The 19,339-nt window shown below is 50.9% G+C and overlaps 1 protein-coding gene across 8 annotated transcripts in view; it reads left to right on the top strand.

Moving 5' to 3' along the window:
* Positions 1-12,504: 12,504 nt before the first annotated feature.
* Klf15 (Kruppel like factor 15) overlaps positions 12,505-19,339 on the top strand; it is a 38,686-nt gene continuing 31,851 nt past the window's right edge. For 7 of the 8 annotated variants that reach the window (XR_004122177.1, XM_031382551.1, XM_031382547.1 and 4 more), the window contains exons 1-2: positions 12,505-12,673; positions 16,381-17,484. Coding sequence is in view for 7 of the 8 variants with exons in the window: in XM_031382551.1 (XP_031238411.1) it covers positions 16,406-17,484 (1,079 nt within the window). In the remaining variant the exon portion in view is untranslated. The remainder of the gene's footprint in view (positions 12,674-16,380; positions 17,485-19,339) is intronic. The other variant, XM_031382546.1, reaches the window with a different exon arrangement.

Here is a 19,339-nt window from a genome sequence, read left to right on the forward strand (position 1 = left end):
CCTGTCTGTCTTCCTTGCAGCCATGCCTGTCCTGACAGGCAAGACCAAGCATATGTGAGGGCTTAAAAGAGCTGTGCCAGTCTGCTAGGCTGTCCTCCCTCTCTCTGGGCTGAGGCAGAGTTTTACATGTGGCTCTATAGAACCCCACTCTCCTCCACTACCATTCTAATCTCCACACCTAGAGACTGAGCCTACCCAAGTACCCCTCCCCTTAGATTTGTCTTCACCTCTGAGGTTCTGGTGCTGGTTCTCGACCTCATCCATCTAGGCCATCGCCTTGCAAGGCCCAAGACCTGAAAGCTACAGCTGGGTGCCACTGTTCCTGGGTGACAAGTCTGTCCTGGAAGTAGAAGGATCTTGTCTCTCTCTGCAATCTGGACTGTATCCCTGCACATGTCCTCGCTCTTCCATGCTCCTTAGATTCCCAGTACCTTGTCTGAGACCTAGGGAGTGACACACCTGTCCTGTAGTACAGGGTACAAACTGAGAGCCTGAGGGAAGGTCAGGACTCACTGCCCTGCCTGTGGCAAATTACACAGGCAGGATGACCTGTCTCAGGATGACCTGAAATGCTGTGTCATCTCTGCCTCTGGCTGTATGGTCTCAGGAAGCTGCATAGAAAATTCACACGTCATAAAATCAGAGGGAGGGACAGGAAAACCAGGCCTGGCCAGTCTGTGCAGGTGAGGTCCTGGCCTTGACCTGGACCTGGAGAAAATTCCAGCTGCTCAGGAATTTCAGGTTTAATCACACAGTCACTGAGGGTGAGGGAAGCCAGTACCTTGTGGGGTGACAATGAGATCACACACATACAGGACCTTGATGCAGAGGGATTTTTCTAAGCAGATGCCAAAGGCAGGATCCGTGGCTGTATTTAGCTTTAGAAATGTAAACAAACTCTGCCATTTCCAAAACACATTGGACACACATAAGACTCGGTTTAAGCATCTTTCCTAAGCCAACCATACACTTGGTAAGAGAGAGGTCTGGATACCAGATCTGCAGGGGGTGCACAGAGGTCCTCCCCAGGGACTCACCATGTTAGTCAAGGGCGAATAAGCACCTGGGAACCTGCATCCAGCAATTACAGGGTCGCAGAACAACACAACGTGTTCTCCCATGGGATGGGCAGCCAGCTGTCACTTCTCATCAAGTGATGGACCCAGGAAAGGCGGTGGCCTGGGAACCCATTGGGACAGGACCTGTGGGTTAGACCCACAGGACTGGAGATCCTAGAGAGCAATCGGGTCCCAAATGTCACAATGAAAACACCGTTTGGCTCTCTATGCTGTCCATCAAATTCCCCTTTAAGAAATAGGAGAGAGGCTGGGAATGTGTCTCCAAGTGCTTGCTTGCTTACCACGCAAGCAAGCCTTGGGTTCCATCCCAGCACTGTATAAACTAGGCATGATGGTTCATGCCTGTAACCCCAGCCCTGAGATTCTAGAGGCAGGAGGAACAGAAATTAAATGTCTTACAAGGTCAACCTCAGCCACACCTTGAGAGTCCAAGGCCAGTCTGAGCTACAAAAGACAATTTTGAAACAAAGGAGTCGGGGAGGGAGAGAAGGTGGGAGAGTGGGACAAAAACTCTGAATCAGAGTCAGCAAGGAGGGTGGAAGGTCAAGAAGGAGCTAGGGTGGAGCTCAGTACATACACATAAGGTGGGGTAGCCTTGGATTCCATCTGCAGTAAACCCCACCCAAAGTAAGATAAGTTTAGAGAAATACATGCATCAAGCTAAAGCATTCATTGCTATTGATGATGGGTTCACCACGCTGGGCACTGGGTGCTAAGACACACATTCATGCACATAAGGCAGTAGCCCTGCCCCTGAGTGCCAACTTCAGCCCCTTTTTATTTTTCATTTTGATACAGGGTCTCACTAAATTACCAAGGTGATCCTGAACTCACTATCTAGCCAAAGCTCCGATGGCAAGCTCGTGCCCCCAGGCCCTGCTTTTTATTAGAATTTTATATGTGATGGTAAAATTGACTTTTCTAAATTGGAGGAATCATCACCTCCAGTAGCTCACTGCACAATTCAAATAACAAATGATGAGGATTTTAAATGCCCCAGTCCAAAGGAAGAGTGGGTGTCTAAGGCCATATGTCACTCGAGTGTATACACCTGCTGACACCACCTTGTCCTTGACAAATGCATAATTACCACATGCCAAATAAAATATGTGCTCAAAAAAGATTAGGTTTACCAATAAGTTAATCAATCAATCTACTTTCTTTCTTTCTTTTTTTTTTTTTTTTTTTTTTTTTTTTTTTTTTTTTTTTTTTTTTTTTTTTTTTTTTGGTTTTTCAAGACAAGTTTTCTCTGTGCCCTGGCTGTCCTGGGATTAAAGATGTGTGCCACCACCGCCCAGCTATGAATCTACTTTTATAGGCAACTAGACTAGTATTTATTGCAAAGGTTTATTTTTATCTTAAATATGTGAGTGGTTTGTGTGCCTGTATGTCTATGTACCAGGTACACACAGTGTCCTCAGGAACGGCAGTAGGTGGTGATCCCCTGGAACCAGTTACAGATGGTTGTGAGACTCCATGTGGGTGCTGGACATTGAACTCAGTTCTCTGCAAAAACAGTCAGTGAGCCGTCTCTCCAACCCTAACCTATGCTTCTGATTATAATTTTTAAAAAAGACTCCAAAGTTGTACTCTACCCACAAAATGTGCCGCTTTTCTTTGCTAATAAAGAAAACTTAACAGTGGGCAGCCATCTGCATTGCCTTCCCTTTTTATATTTGTTCGTATTTTCTGACATTTTGAAAGTGTGTGTGTGTTTAAGGCAGATTATTCGACAAAGCACAGGTTGGCCTCTCACTGATCCTTCTTTGCCTGCCTCTCACTGATCCTTCTTTGCCCGTCTTCGACTGCAGGACTTCAGGTGTGTGATACCGGACCAGGCAATATTTACTTTTATAGACAAAAAAAAAAAAAGTTATTTTAAAATAACATCCTAAATTACACAATTTCTAAAAACAGTAAAACTATTTTGTTTTGATTATAAAACTAATGCATAGCTGTTAGAGAAAAATCTAGAATGTGACAATAGGTGCTAAAAGGATAAATCAGGCTCCGGGTGCTCTGAGTAGACATTGGTTAAAGTCTCTGGTGTGTGTACTGCTGAACCCCTCTACAGTTTTTTTCCCTGTAGGTAGAACTATGTAGAGTTTTGTGTCACACTTCTTTCTCTCCCTGCCTCTCCCCTTCCCCTCCTTCTTTCTCTTGAGACAATATCTTGATAGTAGCCCTGGCTGGCCTTGATCTCACTGCAATCTTCCGGCCTCAACCTCCTCTCCCACTTGTGGAGATTACAGGCTTGAGCCCCAGGCCAGGATCACTTTTTTTTTTTTCACTTTAAGCCCATAAGGTAGTCTTTTTAAATTTTTAATTAAGTTGACATACATGAGGACAGGGGGTTTGGCTCAAGCCACATGAGTGGCTTCCTAACATGAATGAGGCCCTGAACTGCCCCCTCATGGTTTTGAAACAAAATCATTTTGAGGCGACAAGCCATATTCTACTGCACAGATGGTGCATGATGACATCGTTGATGATGAAGGGTTTTGTTGTCCGGTGGGTTGGGGTATTTTTCTGGTTGGTGGGTTGGTTTTTGGCTTTTAATTTTATTTTTGATAAGCTTCTGATATTTCTCAGATGATGGGGAAAAAACATGTTTGCTGGAAATCTGACAGAACATCTGGTCATTTCTTGAGGTGGCTCCTGAGTATAGACTTGTGGCGGTGTATACACAGCAGAGGTGGGTTGTGGAGACAGTTTTAACCTCTTTCCAGCATCGTAATTTTATAAGTTAGACGGAGCGTCTTGCTTTGTGTTTCTTTGATGAAGAGTGAGCATAAAATCTCTCTGAGGGAGGAAAGACCTGCATCTACCCTTCCCTCTTAAGGTTTCAACAACATGCTGAAGTGTTGTGGCACCAGAGTCCACCCCGGGGAATCGAGGCATTCATTTGGCTTCCTTACAGAGTGTGGCTAAGGAGTTACAGGCAGGATCATGGACGACCTTAAAGCAGCCACTTTAAAGGTGTCTATTAGGTGTATTCAATCTTAACGGTCTGTGTCCACCAGGGAAGATAATTCCCAAATGGCTATAGAGATGTAGACCCTAAGTCCTTCTCTGCCTATATTTACTCCAGCCCCTCCCCAGGCCACTGGCTGGGAGGTGTGGCTGGCTGCTCAGACAAGGGTCCCATGACCCTCAGTCCTTAAGATGCAACAAGCCCAACTGTGGTGATCTTTTGCGGGCTGGCACTGCTGGTTTGATAACAATAGCAGCAGGTGACTCTACAGAGCAGGTGGCTTAGACACCATGGGTCAGAACTTCAGCTTGAGATTTGACTCCCTGTCACCAAGTGAGGCCCATGTGATATGGCTCGGGAGGGTGGCATTTGGATCCATCTTCACTTCTGATCAGAACTTCAGCTCCTTCCCAGTAGGTCAAGCAGGTCTGGGCTCAGAATTCTTCTCCTGTCGATATGTCATTGCTGTGAGAGTCCCTGAATTTTCATAGTGTGTCACAATTTACCCAGACAGAAGTTCACTCCTGTCTTGATGGTGCCATCTCCTCCTATGGACTCTTATGCCCATGGCTGTAGGACACCATCGACCTCCTTGAGATATTGGGTGGGAAAAGTGAGCCAGAATTTGTCAAGCCCTGGGACAGAGCTGGCACATAGGACACACCTGTGTTGGCTCTTGGCCCTTTGCCTGGCATATGACAGATGCTCAGGAGTGTGTCAGCTGGAGATTCATACAACTTTCTCAGAGAGATGTGCTGCAACAGTGTCCTGGGGATGCTGCCTGCCTCACACCTCCTGTCTGCCCCTGCCAGAAGAGCCCAGTGGGCCCCTCAGCTCCTATCCTCTACCCTCTCCAGAATGGAGGAATAGAGGGGTTCCACCACTGCAGGGCATTTGACTGCACCACTGTCCTGCAATGTGCAGCCCACCCTGCAAGGTTGCCTGTGAAATGACTAGGAGACAGACATGGCCCATCACATGCCAACACTCCTCAGACACACAGGATCCCTCCTGACAGACCCACCATGAGTAGAACATGCATTAAATACACCTAATATATGGAGCGGCCTCAGTTGGTAGCATAGCACAGTACACCGCACACGGTACCTGCACCCAGTACTCTGCATACAACACCCTAACGGCATCTGTACCGGTGCATCTTATAACACAGTACCCGTACGCTGCACATAACACCCTGCATAAGTCACCCTGCACATAGCACCTTGTACCTAGCCCCCTGCACTTACAGACTGTGGCAAGCAGTTGACTGGGAGCCGTGGTCACTGCTGCTGCCCAATACCCAGAGAGCATCAGACTGCAGTTCAGTAGCCTGGGAAGTGATCCAAAGTCAAAGCTCTACTAGGTGCCACCCAAGCCACCCAAGCCAAGGATCCCGAGTCAAAGTTTCAGAGACTATTGGTAGCCATTAGCCCTTCGTGGGTAACAGGCCTGGACCCATGGGTAGAGGAGCACCACTTGCCACAGGCTGAAAGCAATGTTGGCTTAAACGTCAGCGTCTCTGTCACTCCCTCTGCTGAGAGCCCACCTGGTGCGGTAGAGGCACTCTGGGGAGCTCTCTGGGGTCTTCTACCCTGGTCCCCGCTCCCTAGATGATGGACTTTTCTGTCTGGCCCAGGAGGGTTCTCTCTGTCCTGACATTGGGAAGAAGCATGAGGAGGCTGAGCCAGAGCTTCCACCCCTCGATTCTGCAGGGCTCTCTGGCCAGCTATGGGGACATGGAGAGACACAGTCTTTCCTAGAGTCATTCTGCTGAGAACTACAAGTTCCAGGAAAAGAAGAATGAGCAGAATTGGCAATGCTCACTATGAGAGACAAGCGTTAATTAACAAACACACTAATTAACGGATCATTACAATTGAGAAATGCTTAGAAAGAGAGGTGCCGGTTGTAGAGGAGGTTGGGGAAACCTGTGAACCTTGACCTAAAGAATGTAGAGGTGACTGGAAAGAGGAAGCAGAGGTGCAAAGGGCCTGTGGTCAGCAGAAGTGGAGCATGCTCCAGGCCCTTCAGAAGCTTTCTGTAGAGAACCCGGGTTCAATTCTCCCCACCCACATGGAGGCTCACAATGTCTATAACTCCACTTTCAGAGGATCTGGTGCCTACCTCCAGCCTCTGTGGGCATTGCATGCACCTGATGTGTAGACATACATGCAGGTAAAGCACTCATAACTGTAAAATAAAAATAAACCTTTATAATAAATACTAGTCTAGTTGCCTATAGAAGTAGATTCAGTAACTTTTTGGTAAACCTATTTTTTCAGTATATATTTTATTTTTATTTGATGTGATAATTGCTCATTTATCAAGTACTAGATGATATCAGCAAGTATATGAACATGAGTGACTTATGACCTCAGAAGCAGATGCCCCAAAGGAAGGACTTGGAGTGGTTTACAAAGACAGTGTCTGGGAGACACAGCAGAGAGGAACTGTAGCAGAGACTGTCCCAGGCCAGGATGCAGGTCTGATACACATGGATACCTCTTACTGCAGACTGGAGAATGTTGGGCAGGAGCCCCGGCATTATAGCTCTACTAGCTGTGTGACACTCCTGTACTCTGCAGGAACAGACAGGCAGCACCCAAGCTCTGTTCCCAGCTGGGAAGCCAGAAGAGACATGCAAGGGAGGCTATGTGGGACACCTGAGGCTCTGACTGGCATTACTCAGCCAGCCTTCTGCCCAGGGGATATGAATGCATCACTTCCATGGCCCATACACCTTGGGAACATCCTCATTTCAGATAGGAATGGACACAGCTTGCCTAGAGTCCCACACCCAAGGCCCAGGAACAGGGTTTGAAATGAGGCAGGCTACCCAGACCCTTGCTTCACCATCCATGTCAACTGCCCTCCTTGAGGTGGGGCAAGTGGTAGCAAGAGGCTACTTGGCAAGGATGTAACTGAGCACAGCCTTGAGTACCAGGGTAACTTGAACTGGGGCTTGTTTTGTAGCTGTGGGCCAAGAGCTTCCAGCTAGCAGGACCCTTGGGCTGCTGACCCATGTGGGCCATGTGAGGGTGGGGGGTGAGGGTGGGGGGCTGTCAGTGTGCAATGTGGCCTCAACCTTTCTTGGGTAACTGGATGGGGGTTCCTGAAAATGGCTCCAGGTGAATCAGCTCTAGGACAGCTGTTTACCCAAGGCACCCGAGGGTCATGGGCTGAGTGACATCTCTCCCAATGCTTATGTCAGAGTGCTAAACTCCAGTTGTTCAGAAAGCCTGTGTTCTGCAGACAGGGCCTTCAAAGATGGAGTTAAATCAAGATGAAATCCCTGGAATGGAATCCCTATGAGAAGAGACCAGGACACAGGCAAACACAGGGAAGGCTATCCAGGAACTGGGGGAGAAGAGGTCCATGTGTTCAAGCCAAGGAGGAAGGCCTCAGGAAGCCCTGTGATGCCTCATCCTGGGCTTGCAGCATCATGCTTGTTCACGCTGTAGCTAAGCAAGCTGCCAGGCAAGCAGACATCCCACACAAGACAAGCCCCAGCCAGCACCACATGGGACTCGGTCCTGGTGTGCACCTGAAGCTGGGCCATGTGTGGAGGAGAGAAGATGAAGCTAAGTTAGCTGAGAGAATGTCAATACGAGATACATGTCCTTCTGAACAAATTTTTTTACGTATTATTTGATTCTCAAGATAATATTATGTTTGATGTATAAAATGCATTTAAATAATAAAAAAGAAGAAGAAAAAGATATATGTCCTTTATTTTATGATCTGTGAGTATGCGTGCACACCTGTGTGCTGTTCTGGGAGATCAAACCCAGGCCCTACTACAAGTTAGGCTAGATCTCTAGCTCTGGTCCAAATCCATAATCTGAAAGAGCTTGTTGGCTTGTAGGAGAGGCAGACAATAACACACGAGTGAAAAATAAAAAAAAATAAAAAGCCAGAACTGTGAAATAAAATGAGTCAAGGCCAGAGATCAGAGAGCAGTGCAGATGTGATGACCAGGTGACCAAAAAAGCCATGAGCTAAAGCGACATCTGAGTAGAGGTCTGAACAGGAGGGATCCACCCATGAACATACCTCAGGAAAGAGGGAAATAGTAGAAGAATATGCCCCTGACAATGAGAAAGACTTCCGTTTTTCGGTTACCTCTGGGGCTTAGTAGTAGAGCACTTACTTACCTTGAATGTGTGATGCCCTAGATTCAACAGCAACTATTAAGGGGAGGAAAGGTGCAGCAATTCCAAAGCAGGAATAAAAGAGAGAAACGGAATCTAAAATCAAACATCCCATAGGAGAAACAACAATATGAACCAACAAGTACCCTCAGAGCTCCCACGGACTAAAACTCCAACCAAAGAGCGTACATGGTGGGACTCTTGGCTCCAGCTGCATATGTATAGCAGAGGACGGCCAAGTCGGTCATCAATGGGAGGAGAGGCCCTTGGCCCTGTGAAGGTTCTATGCTCCAGTGTAGGGGAATGCCAGGGCCAGGAAGCAGGAGAGGGTGGGTTGGTGGGCAGGGGGAGGGAGGAGGGAATAGGGGGGTTTTGGGAGGGGAAACCAGGAAAGGGAAGAAGATGTGAAATGTAAATAAAGAAAATATCTAATAAAAATAAATAGATATAAAAATAAAATAAAATGTATCTTGATTAAATGTGTGCAAAGGACCCAGTACCAGACAGTTTTACAGGCAAAGCCAGATGATAATCAAATAATATTTATATCCATTTTTTTCTTTTAAAAAGCAATGTAAGTCTTTTTATTAGAAGGGTATTTAAAATTAAAATACATGAGGCTAGAGACATGGCTCAGAGTTTAAAAGCATAGGCTACTCTTGTAGAGGACCTAGATTCGGTTCCCAGCACCCAGCACCCAAACATCTGTAACTTCAGTTCCAAGGATCTGAATGCCCTTTTCTGGCCTCTTCCAGCACTCCATACATGTAGTTCTCTTAAAGAACACTCATACACATAAATAAATATAAATAAATCTTTTTTAAAAAATTAAGCTTTAGGGGGCTGGAGAGATGGCTCAGTGGTTAAGAGCACTGACTGCTATTTCGAAGGTCCTGAATTCAATCCCCAGCAACCACATGGTGGCTCACAAACATCCATAATGAGATCTGATGCCCTCTTCTGGTGTGTCTGAAGACAGCTACAGTGTACTTACATATAATAATAAATAAATCTTTTTTTTTTAAAAAAATAAGTTTTAAAAAATGAAAACGCAATCAAGCCCTGGTGTGTTTTGAACACTCTGGAAGGCTAAACTAGGAGGATTATGAGATCAAGACCAGCCTGGGACCCACAGCCAATACCTTGTCTCAAACAACAAACAAGAAAAACCTACAAATTTACAGAAAGATAAATCCCTCCAGAACCAAAAGGTTGTTGTAGACATTTAAAAGGCTCTCAGAGACTAGGCATTCCATGCAGGCATTTCTTTGACTAGATGGCTGTTTCTGGGATGTTTCTGCCCCAGGCTTCCATGGAAACGTTCCTACTGTGTTACAGCTCTGGAAGGAAGCAAAGGTTTCCCCAATACACACTTTACTGCTGTAAAGCGGGGAAAGGTATCCTGGGAGTTGGAAGCTTTGGAAGACCACAAAGTCACACCACACAGCAAACCTCACACAGCAGGTTTATTGGGAAAGAAACAAGAGGGTAGTTACCTCTGCCGGGGTGAGAGAGAAGCAGCAAAGAATTGAGCAGGGGGCAGGCTTTATATCGTGTTTCTTGGGGGCGAAGCTTTCTAGGGTGGCCTGGGATCAGAGGCATTTTGTAGTCTGACCTTGGGCATTTTTAGCCTATCCTCTCTTCCCACCTCAAGGAACTGGAAATGCTAGCTACTAGCCTTAGAGACACCTAGGGGTCCAGGCCTAGCCACTTGTGCCTCAAAGGGCCTACACCGATCACCTGGTTTTCTTTTCCTCCTCCCTAGCAAGAGTGGAAATGTAGCACTGGGGGATGCCTGCCTTGCAATTCCGACGCCCTAGTGCCTATCTATGACTCTGAAAACCAGTACATAAGTCCTTCCTGCTACAGTAGGTTGTTTTTCTGTCTAGATGGTAGGAAATGAGTGTGCTGCTGACCATGGGAGCCTTCAGGTGGTCAGGATCCAGTGCCCTCTTCCCTCTGTCAACAGGACTGCCTCTCACTGAGGCTGATCCTGGCCCGGGACTGTGATGGACATGCAGAGGTATCTAGGCTGTAGTGGGAGCTAAAGCTGGCTTGGGATTTATTTGACTGCTGTCTGAGAATGGATGGATGATCAGGCCCTGCTGGCGAAGGAGGCACACAGGGAACACAGCAGACATGAACCCAAGCTCTGGAAGGTTCTGTGGGAGGTTTTATGCCTCTCACAAGAAAATTGTTCTGATTTCCCCAGGGACCTACTATCTCCTGTTTAGGGGTTAAGTCCCTGGAAGCCTATTTAATTTCTTTTCTGTGTATGTGGTGTGATTATGCATGTTTGTATGTGTGGGCACACATCACATATAGATATGTGCACTTGAAGGCCTGAAGCTAAGATTTGGTGACTTTTTCCCACCTCTCTCCACTAGATTCATCGAGGCAGGGTCTCTTGCAAAACCCAGAGCTCACAGATTCCAGCGGGTCCAGCAGTCAGTTTGCTCTAGGAATCCTGCCTCTGCCCTTTGTGTCCTAAAATTACAAACAGCTTTGAGACCTACCTGGACTTTACATGATGCTGGGGATGCAAATTCTAGTCCAGGGCTGGGAATACATAGAAATTTCTGTCTGTGCCACTTACATTCTCTGTAGGAGACAAGAGTTTACAGAATAAAATAAAACTTTTAATAAATTAGAAAATAGTAAGTATCCAGAGGTGTTAAACTGGGTAGGAAAATGAGGTGGGGGGGAAGAGTTGCAGCAGGGGGCAGGAGGCAAATGCAGGATCCCTTGAAGGGGCCATTTCAATGAGAGAGGGAGCCATGGGAATGTTGGGAAGGGAACCATACCCCAGACAAAGGGAACAGCATGTGCAAAAGTCCTGAGACTGTGCCTGGCGAGTCAACCTGAGCAAGGAGAAGAGGTCATGGAACAAAAGGGACCCAAAAGAGACTGAGGGAGGCTGAGAAAATGGGGTTATATATACTTCCTGTGAATGAGCTGGGAGATCTGGGAAGGTTCTGAAGCAAGGATCCTAACACAACTCTGGGTTAGGCAGAATGTCCTAGGTTGGCCATGGCCTTCTAGACAGCTGGGGCACCTTCCCTGTGGACTGAGGCCGTTCAGGCCGTTCAGCTACACGGTTGCTTTCAAGCTTCTGACCTTTGGCTGCACTTTTCCCCAGGGGGTGGGAGACATTGGACAGAGAGTGTGAAGAATGCAGAGCCCAGGGTAGGCAGGGCTGTGGAGAAGTGTGCTGGCCCAGTCTGGCCCTGCCCTGCCTTGACAAGATAGAATCAATCAACTTTATGGACTAGCCAACGCCACCCACTCTGTGTGCTAGCCCTGGCTGCAGAATACCGCCGAAGACTCATACTGTGCTGACCATCAGAAAGTTGATGACCATCTTGTGCTAAGCATAGTGCTCTGGCTAAGACTCAGTTTAACTGCTGGGTCATGGGCACTCACCTGGAGAATCCTCAGATTCTGATTTAAGGGATCTGGCTACAAATCCTGGCCCCAACAGAGACAGCTTGGAGAAGTAGGGGGAAAGGCTGGCCACCTCCCAGTGGCAGGTAGGAAGTGCCAGGAAGAAAATCTGTCCAAATGTCTGGGTATTAAGTAGCAAGGGAAAGACAGACAGACCTGGCTGTGCCTGGCTCTCTATCTGCTTGGCTAATAAGGCCCATGCTCTCTCTCAGAGGGTTTTTTTTTTTTTTTCCCCTTTCTTGCTGGCTGGGAAGCCAGGCTAAAGTGCACAGCAGGGTACCCAGCACTCTCCGCTCACGTGTTTTCTCCGGCTTCACTTTCCTCACTAAACCGGTGCAAAAGCTGTCCATGGTGGCTTGGGACTGCAATCTGGAACTCCCTCTGCAGATCAGCAGCACCCTGCAGTCTTTGGGGGGAGGTGCCTGCAGTGTCACTGGCTTAAGGTGGTGGTCAGCAAACCTCTGCAGTCTGTCAGTCGCAGAGGTCGAGGGTAGCACAGCGAGCGCTCATTTCTGTGAGTAACCATGACCGCTGGAGGAAAGACCAGATGTATTTTCACAATCGGTCCCTTTAGACACGGTCCCTACTAGATCGGGCCTTGTTGGGAATGCGGAGGGGGCTGCGGGGACAAACCCGCTCCGGAGGTCCCACGTGGTCTGCACTTCGGGACTCTGCGGGCTTTTAGTGGGCTCAGGATCCCATCTCACGTGCGCACCGGAGGACCCAGTGCAGGTCCACGAAGAGGCCGGAGAGCGCGTGGGCAGCGGGAGGGTGCGGCCGAGGCAGGGCGGGGCGCGTGACGCGCGGCGCTAGCCAATGGGGCGCGCGCCCGAGGCCGAGCCTCCTGCGAGCCTTCGCGGCGCCCGCGGCATCACGTGAGCGGCGGGAGAGCGGGGAGAGCGGCGAGCGGCGAGCGCCCAGCTCGGCCGCAGGGAGTGCGGGCTGCGGCCAGGAGCGCTGGACGCGCGGCCGCCTACGGAACCGGGCCGCACGCGCGAGGCCGCGCCAGGCGACGCCGAGTCCAGGTGGGAGACGCGCGACGTACCCGCGACCGCGTGGGTCCTCTCCGGGGGATCACGGGCCGTCCCCTGGCGCGCGCTGTCGGAACACGCGCGGGGGCCCGGGAAATGCGGGGACCCCGGAAATGCGGGGACCCCCCCGTGAGCGCGCTGGGCCTGCACAGGGCAAATCCGGTGTGCGCAGCTCCTGCCCGCGGAGCCCACGCGCGTCCGTGGCCACTCTTGGACCTGCGCTCCCATATGGCGGGGCCTGGCGACCAAGGGGCGGAGAGAGGTTACTGTCGGACACTGCAGCGGTGGCCTAAGAGGGGACGCGAAGGGGGTCACTGGGCGGAGGGTTAAGGTACTCTTCGAAGCTGTGCGCCAGAGTCCGACCACCTCCTTCCCACGTACTTCACACCCACGGGTGGGCACCCACGCGCGGTCACCTGGCGGACACCCGCACGGCTGCACTGCGCCCAGCACACGCAGTCACACGACACAAACTCACACCCATTTGCGCGTACCCGCAGCGTGAGCTTATGTTCCGTTTCCCCACGCAGAGTCCTCAGGCCCCTTTGATCAAACAGTACCGGAGGGACGGCTCAGGGTAGCAGCCGCAGGGGGGCAGGTCACCCCTCTTGGAAGTATTCTCGCCTGGAGGGCTCAGGGGAGGTTTGCTACCACGGTACGGGAAGGTGAGATCCCGAATGTTTGACTGAGTCCTTCAGATATTTACCCCCGACCGTGGGGAGCCCCCGCTGCCCTACAGGTGCGAGAATGGCAGTAACTTTGGGGCCTTCGGACTCTTCAGGGAAAGAGACTCTTATTTTGAAGACCGGCCCCCATTCGCCACCCCCGTGATTTGCACGCTGACCCAATGGCTAGCCCTTGGCCGGCTCTCGGCTTGTTATCAATTACATGTTGTTCCTACAGCCGCTGTGTCCCCGGGAGGATAAACAGCAGGCCTGGCCGGCTAAGAGAGGGGGCGGAGTCCAGCGGCCTGCCCGGGACGGTGCCCAGAACAGTGTGCCCCCTCCCCCTGCACGCAGCCTGCGCCTCTGGCTGCGCCACGTGCTGCTGTTTTTCAGGGACCGGCTAGAGCGCTGGCACTCAGGCTTTCAAGCCCTGGGTCCAGGAAGTCCTGGATCCCCTGGGCCCTCAGTACCTCAGTGTCCCCAGGGTTGCTCAGCACTGTTTTAAAATCGCGTTAACCGGTTAGGGCCACTCCACTCCTGTATTTACTCCTGGACTCTGGAATCATTCAGCAAAGACTAGGTCTGACTCTTGATCTAGCCCTGTAGTGAACAGCCAGAGGACTGCTTGCATTCTGGTGGGGCAGCAAAGCATACAAGACAGTTTTCACAGTGATACCTACCTGTGAAGAATATAATCCTGGGTGGTTTGTCCAAGGTGGGAGTGACTTCTGAGTTGAAACTTAAATACTGAGCGCCCATCTAGACATGCTAAGAAAGGTAGAACTTCCACAGAGGGGGACATTTGAGCCAAAGCCCTGGCTCATTAGTGCGGGTGAGCCAGGCCTGTAGCAGTTGGAGGGGCAGTTTGGGAGTGGGCAGGGCCCTAGTACTCCAAGCTCTGGAGGAATCTGAAACATTTTATGGGGAGGGGTTTCTTCCTATTTTGTCATCCTCCGTTCATGTTCGTACCTGTTCTCCCTCTCCCTCCTTCCATGTTTCAGTGGGATCTCACATGGTTGCCTTTGAATTTATGATTCTCTGGCCTCAGCCTCCTGAGTGCCAAGATTATAGGTGTGAGCCACTATGCCCACTCAACATCGCCGTTCACTTTCATATCAGACCTTGGTTTCTATCGTTTTTTTAAAAAATGAAGCCTCGATACCACGATCCCCTTTGAAAGAGTGTCATTGATGACTCAGTGTTGTAGCGTGTCCAGCTCTGGTCACATCTCATTTCAGGAGATCTTAGGTGGTCCTGTTGTGGGTCCTGGGATACCATGTGCCCTGCATTTGCGCGACTGTTCACATGCTAGTAAGTGCTCCGTATACATGAGTTCGTTAGCATGCATATACCCTAGGAGCCAGGTCACACTGGCAGCACCCAGATGTGTACACACAGGGAAGTTGTGCCACTTGCCTGAGGTCACAGGTTTCGAGAATGGAGTGGGTGGGTGGGCTCTGCCCCGCTGCCCCGCTGCTTTGCCCGTCACATTGTCTGGTGCTTTATTCTTTCCCAGATCCTCCTTTGGTAAAAAGTGTGTATTTTAAAATGAATTCCCAGTTTTAAATCCTTAGCTCAGTATTTAAACTCAGATTGCCTCTTGCCAAGATTACCTTTGGGCTCAGATCTTGCCTCTATTTCTCTACAGCAAGAGAGAAACTTAGAGAGCACCAAGTCATAAACAGTTGGGGAGACTGAGGCATGGGATAGCAGGATGGCTAGCCTCTCAGCTGCTGAGCAGTACCAGGCGCCAGGCTGTGGAGTGGACCTGAAGTCAGGTGGACAGGATGCAGCCTGAGCATCCTCCTCATCCGTTTGATAATCACACAGGCAGCATGGTCACTGGGCGGGACAAAGGTCCAGAGGTGGCCCCATCGCAGCCAGAGACTGTTGACTCTTCTTGGACACCAGACCTAGTATGGCCTCTGGCTTCAGAGGACACAGCTTTCCCTTCTCCTTGCTATTCCCACTCTTTGAGCCCCTCTTGGATACCTGGTGTGGTGCTAAGTGTTGGGGACCTAGAAGAGTGTGCTGCCAAGAAGGGGCGCAGGCATCTGCTGAGCCTTCCCAAGTTGGTGAGTGTCCCAGACAGGAGAACTGGAGTGGGGTGGGGGGGCAGAACAGGAGACTCTGCTCTCACGAATTGGCCAAGGGCAAATGTCATCCCCCATCCTTCCCAAAGGCTTCAAGTGGGGTTCAAGGAAGTTACCCATGCCTAGGCTCTTAGACCTTCTATGGACTCCTAGCCAGGAGCTGTACCTTGTTCATTTATGGCGGGAAAGTGTTAGGCACCATGGAAGGAGCTTTTTGTTCAAGTGTGTGATACCTCTCCCAGTCATGGAGAACAATGACTCTCGACAAAGGTCTGAGGACTAGACTGTGCAGAAGAAACACCATGTAGGTAGGCAGGCAGGCACTCAATGGTAATCTTTTTCTAAAGTATCGCTACCAGGTTAAAGCACAGGCAGCCCAGACAGATGTGTGTCCCATGCGATCCTGGGGACACCATGCTTGCGTTCACAGATGTTCATTTTTGAACATCTGAAGTGGACATCTAACAAGCAGCCTGTTTTTATTTGCTCAATCTGGAAACCCTACAGAAGCCCCAGTAGTACGGGCTCAGAGTGCAAATGGCCTTTTTCCTTCTCACCCCCTCTCTGACTCAAGGTGGGGAGCAGAGTCCAGGATCTGGTGACTTTCGGGGCCTCCCCTCTCTGTCCCCTCTCCCCTCGGCCTCAGCGGTTCACAGACAAGAGCATTCCTTGTCTTATTCTTTTCCAGGATCATTCTGGAAAATGTTTGAAACCAGAAGTGCCCCGGGTTGTGCAACAGGCCTGGAGAGGGAGGGCTCTTTTGCAAATAGGGTGATGCAACTTTTGAAAACATACTCGCCGGCCCCATTCTCCCTTGGGATGGAAGCAGGCTCTGGACATTTGGCCACAGGAGGCCTTGGGCAGGTAGCCGAGGGTGGGGGCTGCAAGGCACTGGTAAGCATGCGGTCCTTCTAACCTGGCCTCCCTTGTTCCCTCTCTGCAGTCACCACAGGCTCGGCCAGGCCAGCATGGTGGACCACTTGCTTCCAGTGGACGAGACCTTCTCGTCACCGAAATGCCCAGTGGGTTACCTGGGGGATAGGCTGGCCAGCCGGCAGCCATACCATATGTTGCCCTCGCCCATCTCTGAGGATGACAGCGATGTCTCCAGCCCCTGCTCTTGTGCCAGCCCTGACTCACAGGCCTTCTGTTCCTGCTACAGTGCGGGTCCGGGCCCTGAGGCCCAGGGCAGCATCTTGGATTTCCTCCTATCCCGGGCCACACTGGGCAGTGGTGGTGGCAGTGGAGGCGTTGGAGATAGCGGTGGCCCTGTGACCTGGGGGTCATGGAGGAGAGCCTCTGTGCCTGTGAAGGAGGAACATTTCTGCTTCCCTGAATTTCTGTCAGGGGACCCTGATGACGTCTCCAGGCCCTTCCAACCTACCCTGGAGGAAATTGAAGAATTCCTAGAAGAGAACATGGAGGCTGAGGTCAAGGAGGCCCCAGAGAATGGCAGCAGGGATTTGGAGGCTTGTAGCCAGCTCTCAGCTGGGTCACACCGGAGCCACCTCCATCCAGAGTCTGCTGGGAGAGAGCGCTGTACCCCACCACCAGGTGGCACCAGTGGTGGTGGTGCCCAAGGTGCAGGTGAGGGGCCAGCACATGATGGCCCCATGCCGGTGCTACTGCAGATCCAGCCTGTTGCTGTGAAGCAGGAGGCAGGTACAGGGCCAGCCTCCCCAGGCCAGGCCCCAGAGAGCGTCAAGGTCACCCAGCTTCTAGTCAACATCCAGGGGCAGACCTTTGCACTCCTGCCTCAAGTGGTACCATCCTCCAACTTGAACCTGCCCTCAAAGTTTGTGCGAATTGCGCCAGTGCCCATCGCCGCCAAACCCATTGGCTCAGGATCCCTAGGGCCTGGCCCCGCTGGCCTCCTTGTGGGCCAGAAGTTCCCCAAGAACCCAGCAGCAGAACTTCTCAAAATGCACAAATGCACTTTCCCAGGCTGCAGCAAGATGTACACCAAGAGCAGCCACCTCAAGGCCCACCTGCGCCGGCACACAGGCGAGAAGCCCTTTGCCTGCACCTGGCCGGGCTGCGGCTGGAGGTCAGTATTTTTGGACAGGCTGGGCACAAGCAAGTAGGCTCATCTCTGCTCACCTGAGTGTGTGACAAGGCCCCTTTCTCCATTAGATGAGGTGGATTAGGAAAGGAGCAAGGGATGGGCAGGGGGCACAGGAGCAAGGGATGATCAGAGATGGCACAGTTGTCCCACTTGGAGACTAAAGCTGGAAGCCACCTGGTCTCTGATCTCTTTAAAGACCAGGTAAGTCTTGCTGAGGCTGGTGCTATGTGGAATCTCTCAGGCTGGGATGGGAAGGAAGATGAGGGGCTGGGCTGAAGTGGAGGGAAACTGAGCTAAGGGGCAGATGAGTTTGGTGGCACATGGGCACAAGCCAGAGGCCCATGCAGTCCTTACAGCACCTCCAGGTAAGTACCACCACCACACCCATGACATTTTGGTCAGGGACATGGAAACTGACTGGCTAAGGACCACCCGGGCCACAGCACTCTGACTGGAATGTGAGCCCCAAGACTTGAACTAGAAAATGGCACTTCCCTCCAGCCAGGGGATGAAAACTGCTCACAGGTGTGGGCTAAGCTTTGGCTTGTTTCTTCCTGGGGACCAGGAGGTATGTTTGGAAAGCCGTAGAGAACAACCAGAAGGAAGGGCAGATGGTTGTGATACGGGGTCAAAGGTGGCGGAATACCTCAGACTTATGTTCCAGACAACAGGGTGCCCAGCTCTTCAGGGCAAGGAACCTCAGATGGCCGGATGTTGGTACCAGGGACCATGGAACCCTGCAGTCCCCCTGTTCTGGCCTCTGAATGCTGCTCATTATCTTCAGGAGGCGATGGACTGCATATTTAGGATGATATGGCCAGGTAGAGGGTGCTCTGGCCTTGGTAGCTAGGGTGTGTGCCAGCCATGTTGGTGTATGCATATGTCTGTCTGCCTGTCTGATGTAGTTCATCTGTGTGCTAAGGACTGACAGAGCTAGACCGCCTGAACATATGCCTGCTGGTATATGGTCACACCTGCTTATGTATTGTGTGATCACGTGTGTCTTGTACCTGGTGTGGGTCACACCAGGTCACAGAGGTGGTGCTGTGAGCCAGCCTTTGGTTCTGAGTTGGTGGTGCTAGCCCCCTGAACATGGAGGGGTGACAGTGGCAGAACTTCCCTTCCAACTTGTTGGTCAGAAAAGGAACTCCCCCAAACCCACTGCAGGATCTTGGGTTGTGGAGGCCCTTCCTGAGAGGAATCACTGCCTTCTCACGAGTTTTCAAATGCTGGGCCCCCTAGACCTGCTGTCTCCACCTCTCTGAGCCACATGTTTTAGTGAATAGATGCAGTGCAGGGCTATGAAGTAATAAGTGGGTGGGTTGTAGAGCAAGAGGAGCCCAGACAGAGAGGCCTGCAGGGAGAGGTGTTTACTGAAGAAGGGGAGAGCAATGGACCCTGTTTGGAGAAGGCAGTGGGACAGGGGCCCTGAGCCCACCCCTGGATTGTGGTTCCTTTCTGGACCTTTTTGTTTCCTGGAGCCCTGAGCTAGTGTGTGTGTGTGGGTCTCCCTGTGCCCTCTTTTCATGAAGTGAACTTTTACTTTCCCACAGTCAAACTCTGAAGAGGAACCCCAAAGGTGTCCTTCCTGGGACACTGGCAGGTGTTCACACTCCCAGGGACTCATGGGCAAGCCACTGAATAGCCTTCACCCGACAGTCCTGACTCTGACGATTGCTTGCCCAGTACTCTGAACGGTGCTGCCTATTTAAGTGGCATCTCTAGAGGGCAAGAGGCCAGGCCAGAGCTGCGGGCTATGAGATGTGGTCAAGGATGAGGGCTGAGAGACAGTCCTTGCCCACCACACTGCTGCTCCAGGAAGCACGAGGTGTCCGAG

Source organism: Mastomys coucha, unplaced genomic scaffold (assembly GCF_008632895.1).
Source record: "Mastomys coucha isolate ucsf_1 unplaced genomic scaffold, UCSF_Mcou_1 pScaffold20, whole genome shotgun sequence".
Classification (NCBI taxonomy): domain Eukaryota; kingdom Metazoa; phylum Chordata; class Mammalia; order Rodentia; family Muridae; genus Mastomys; species Mastomys coucha.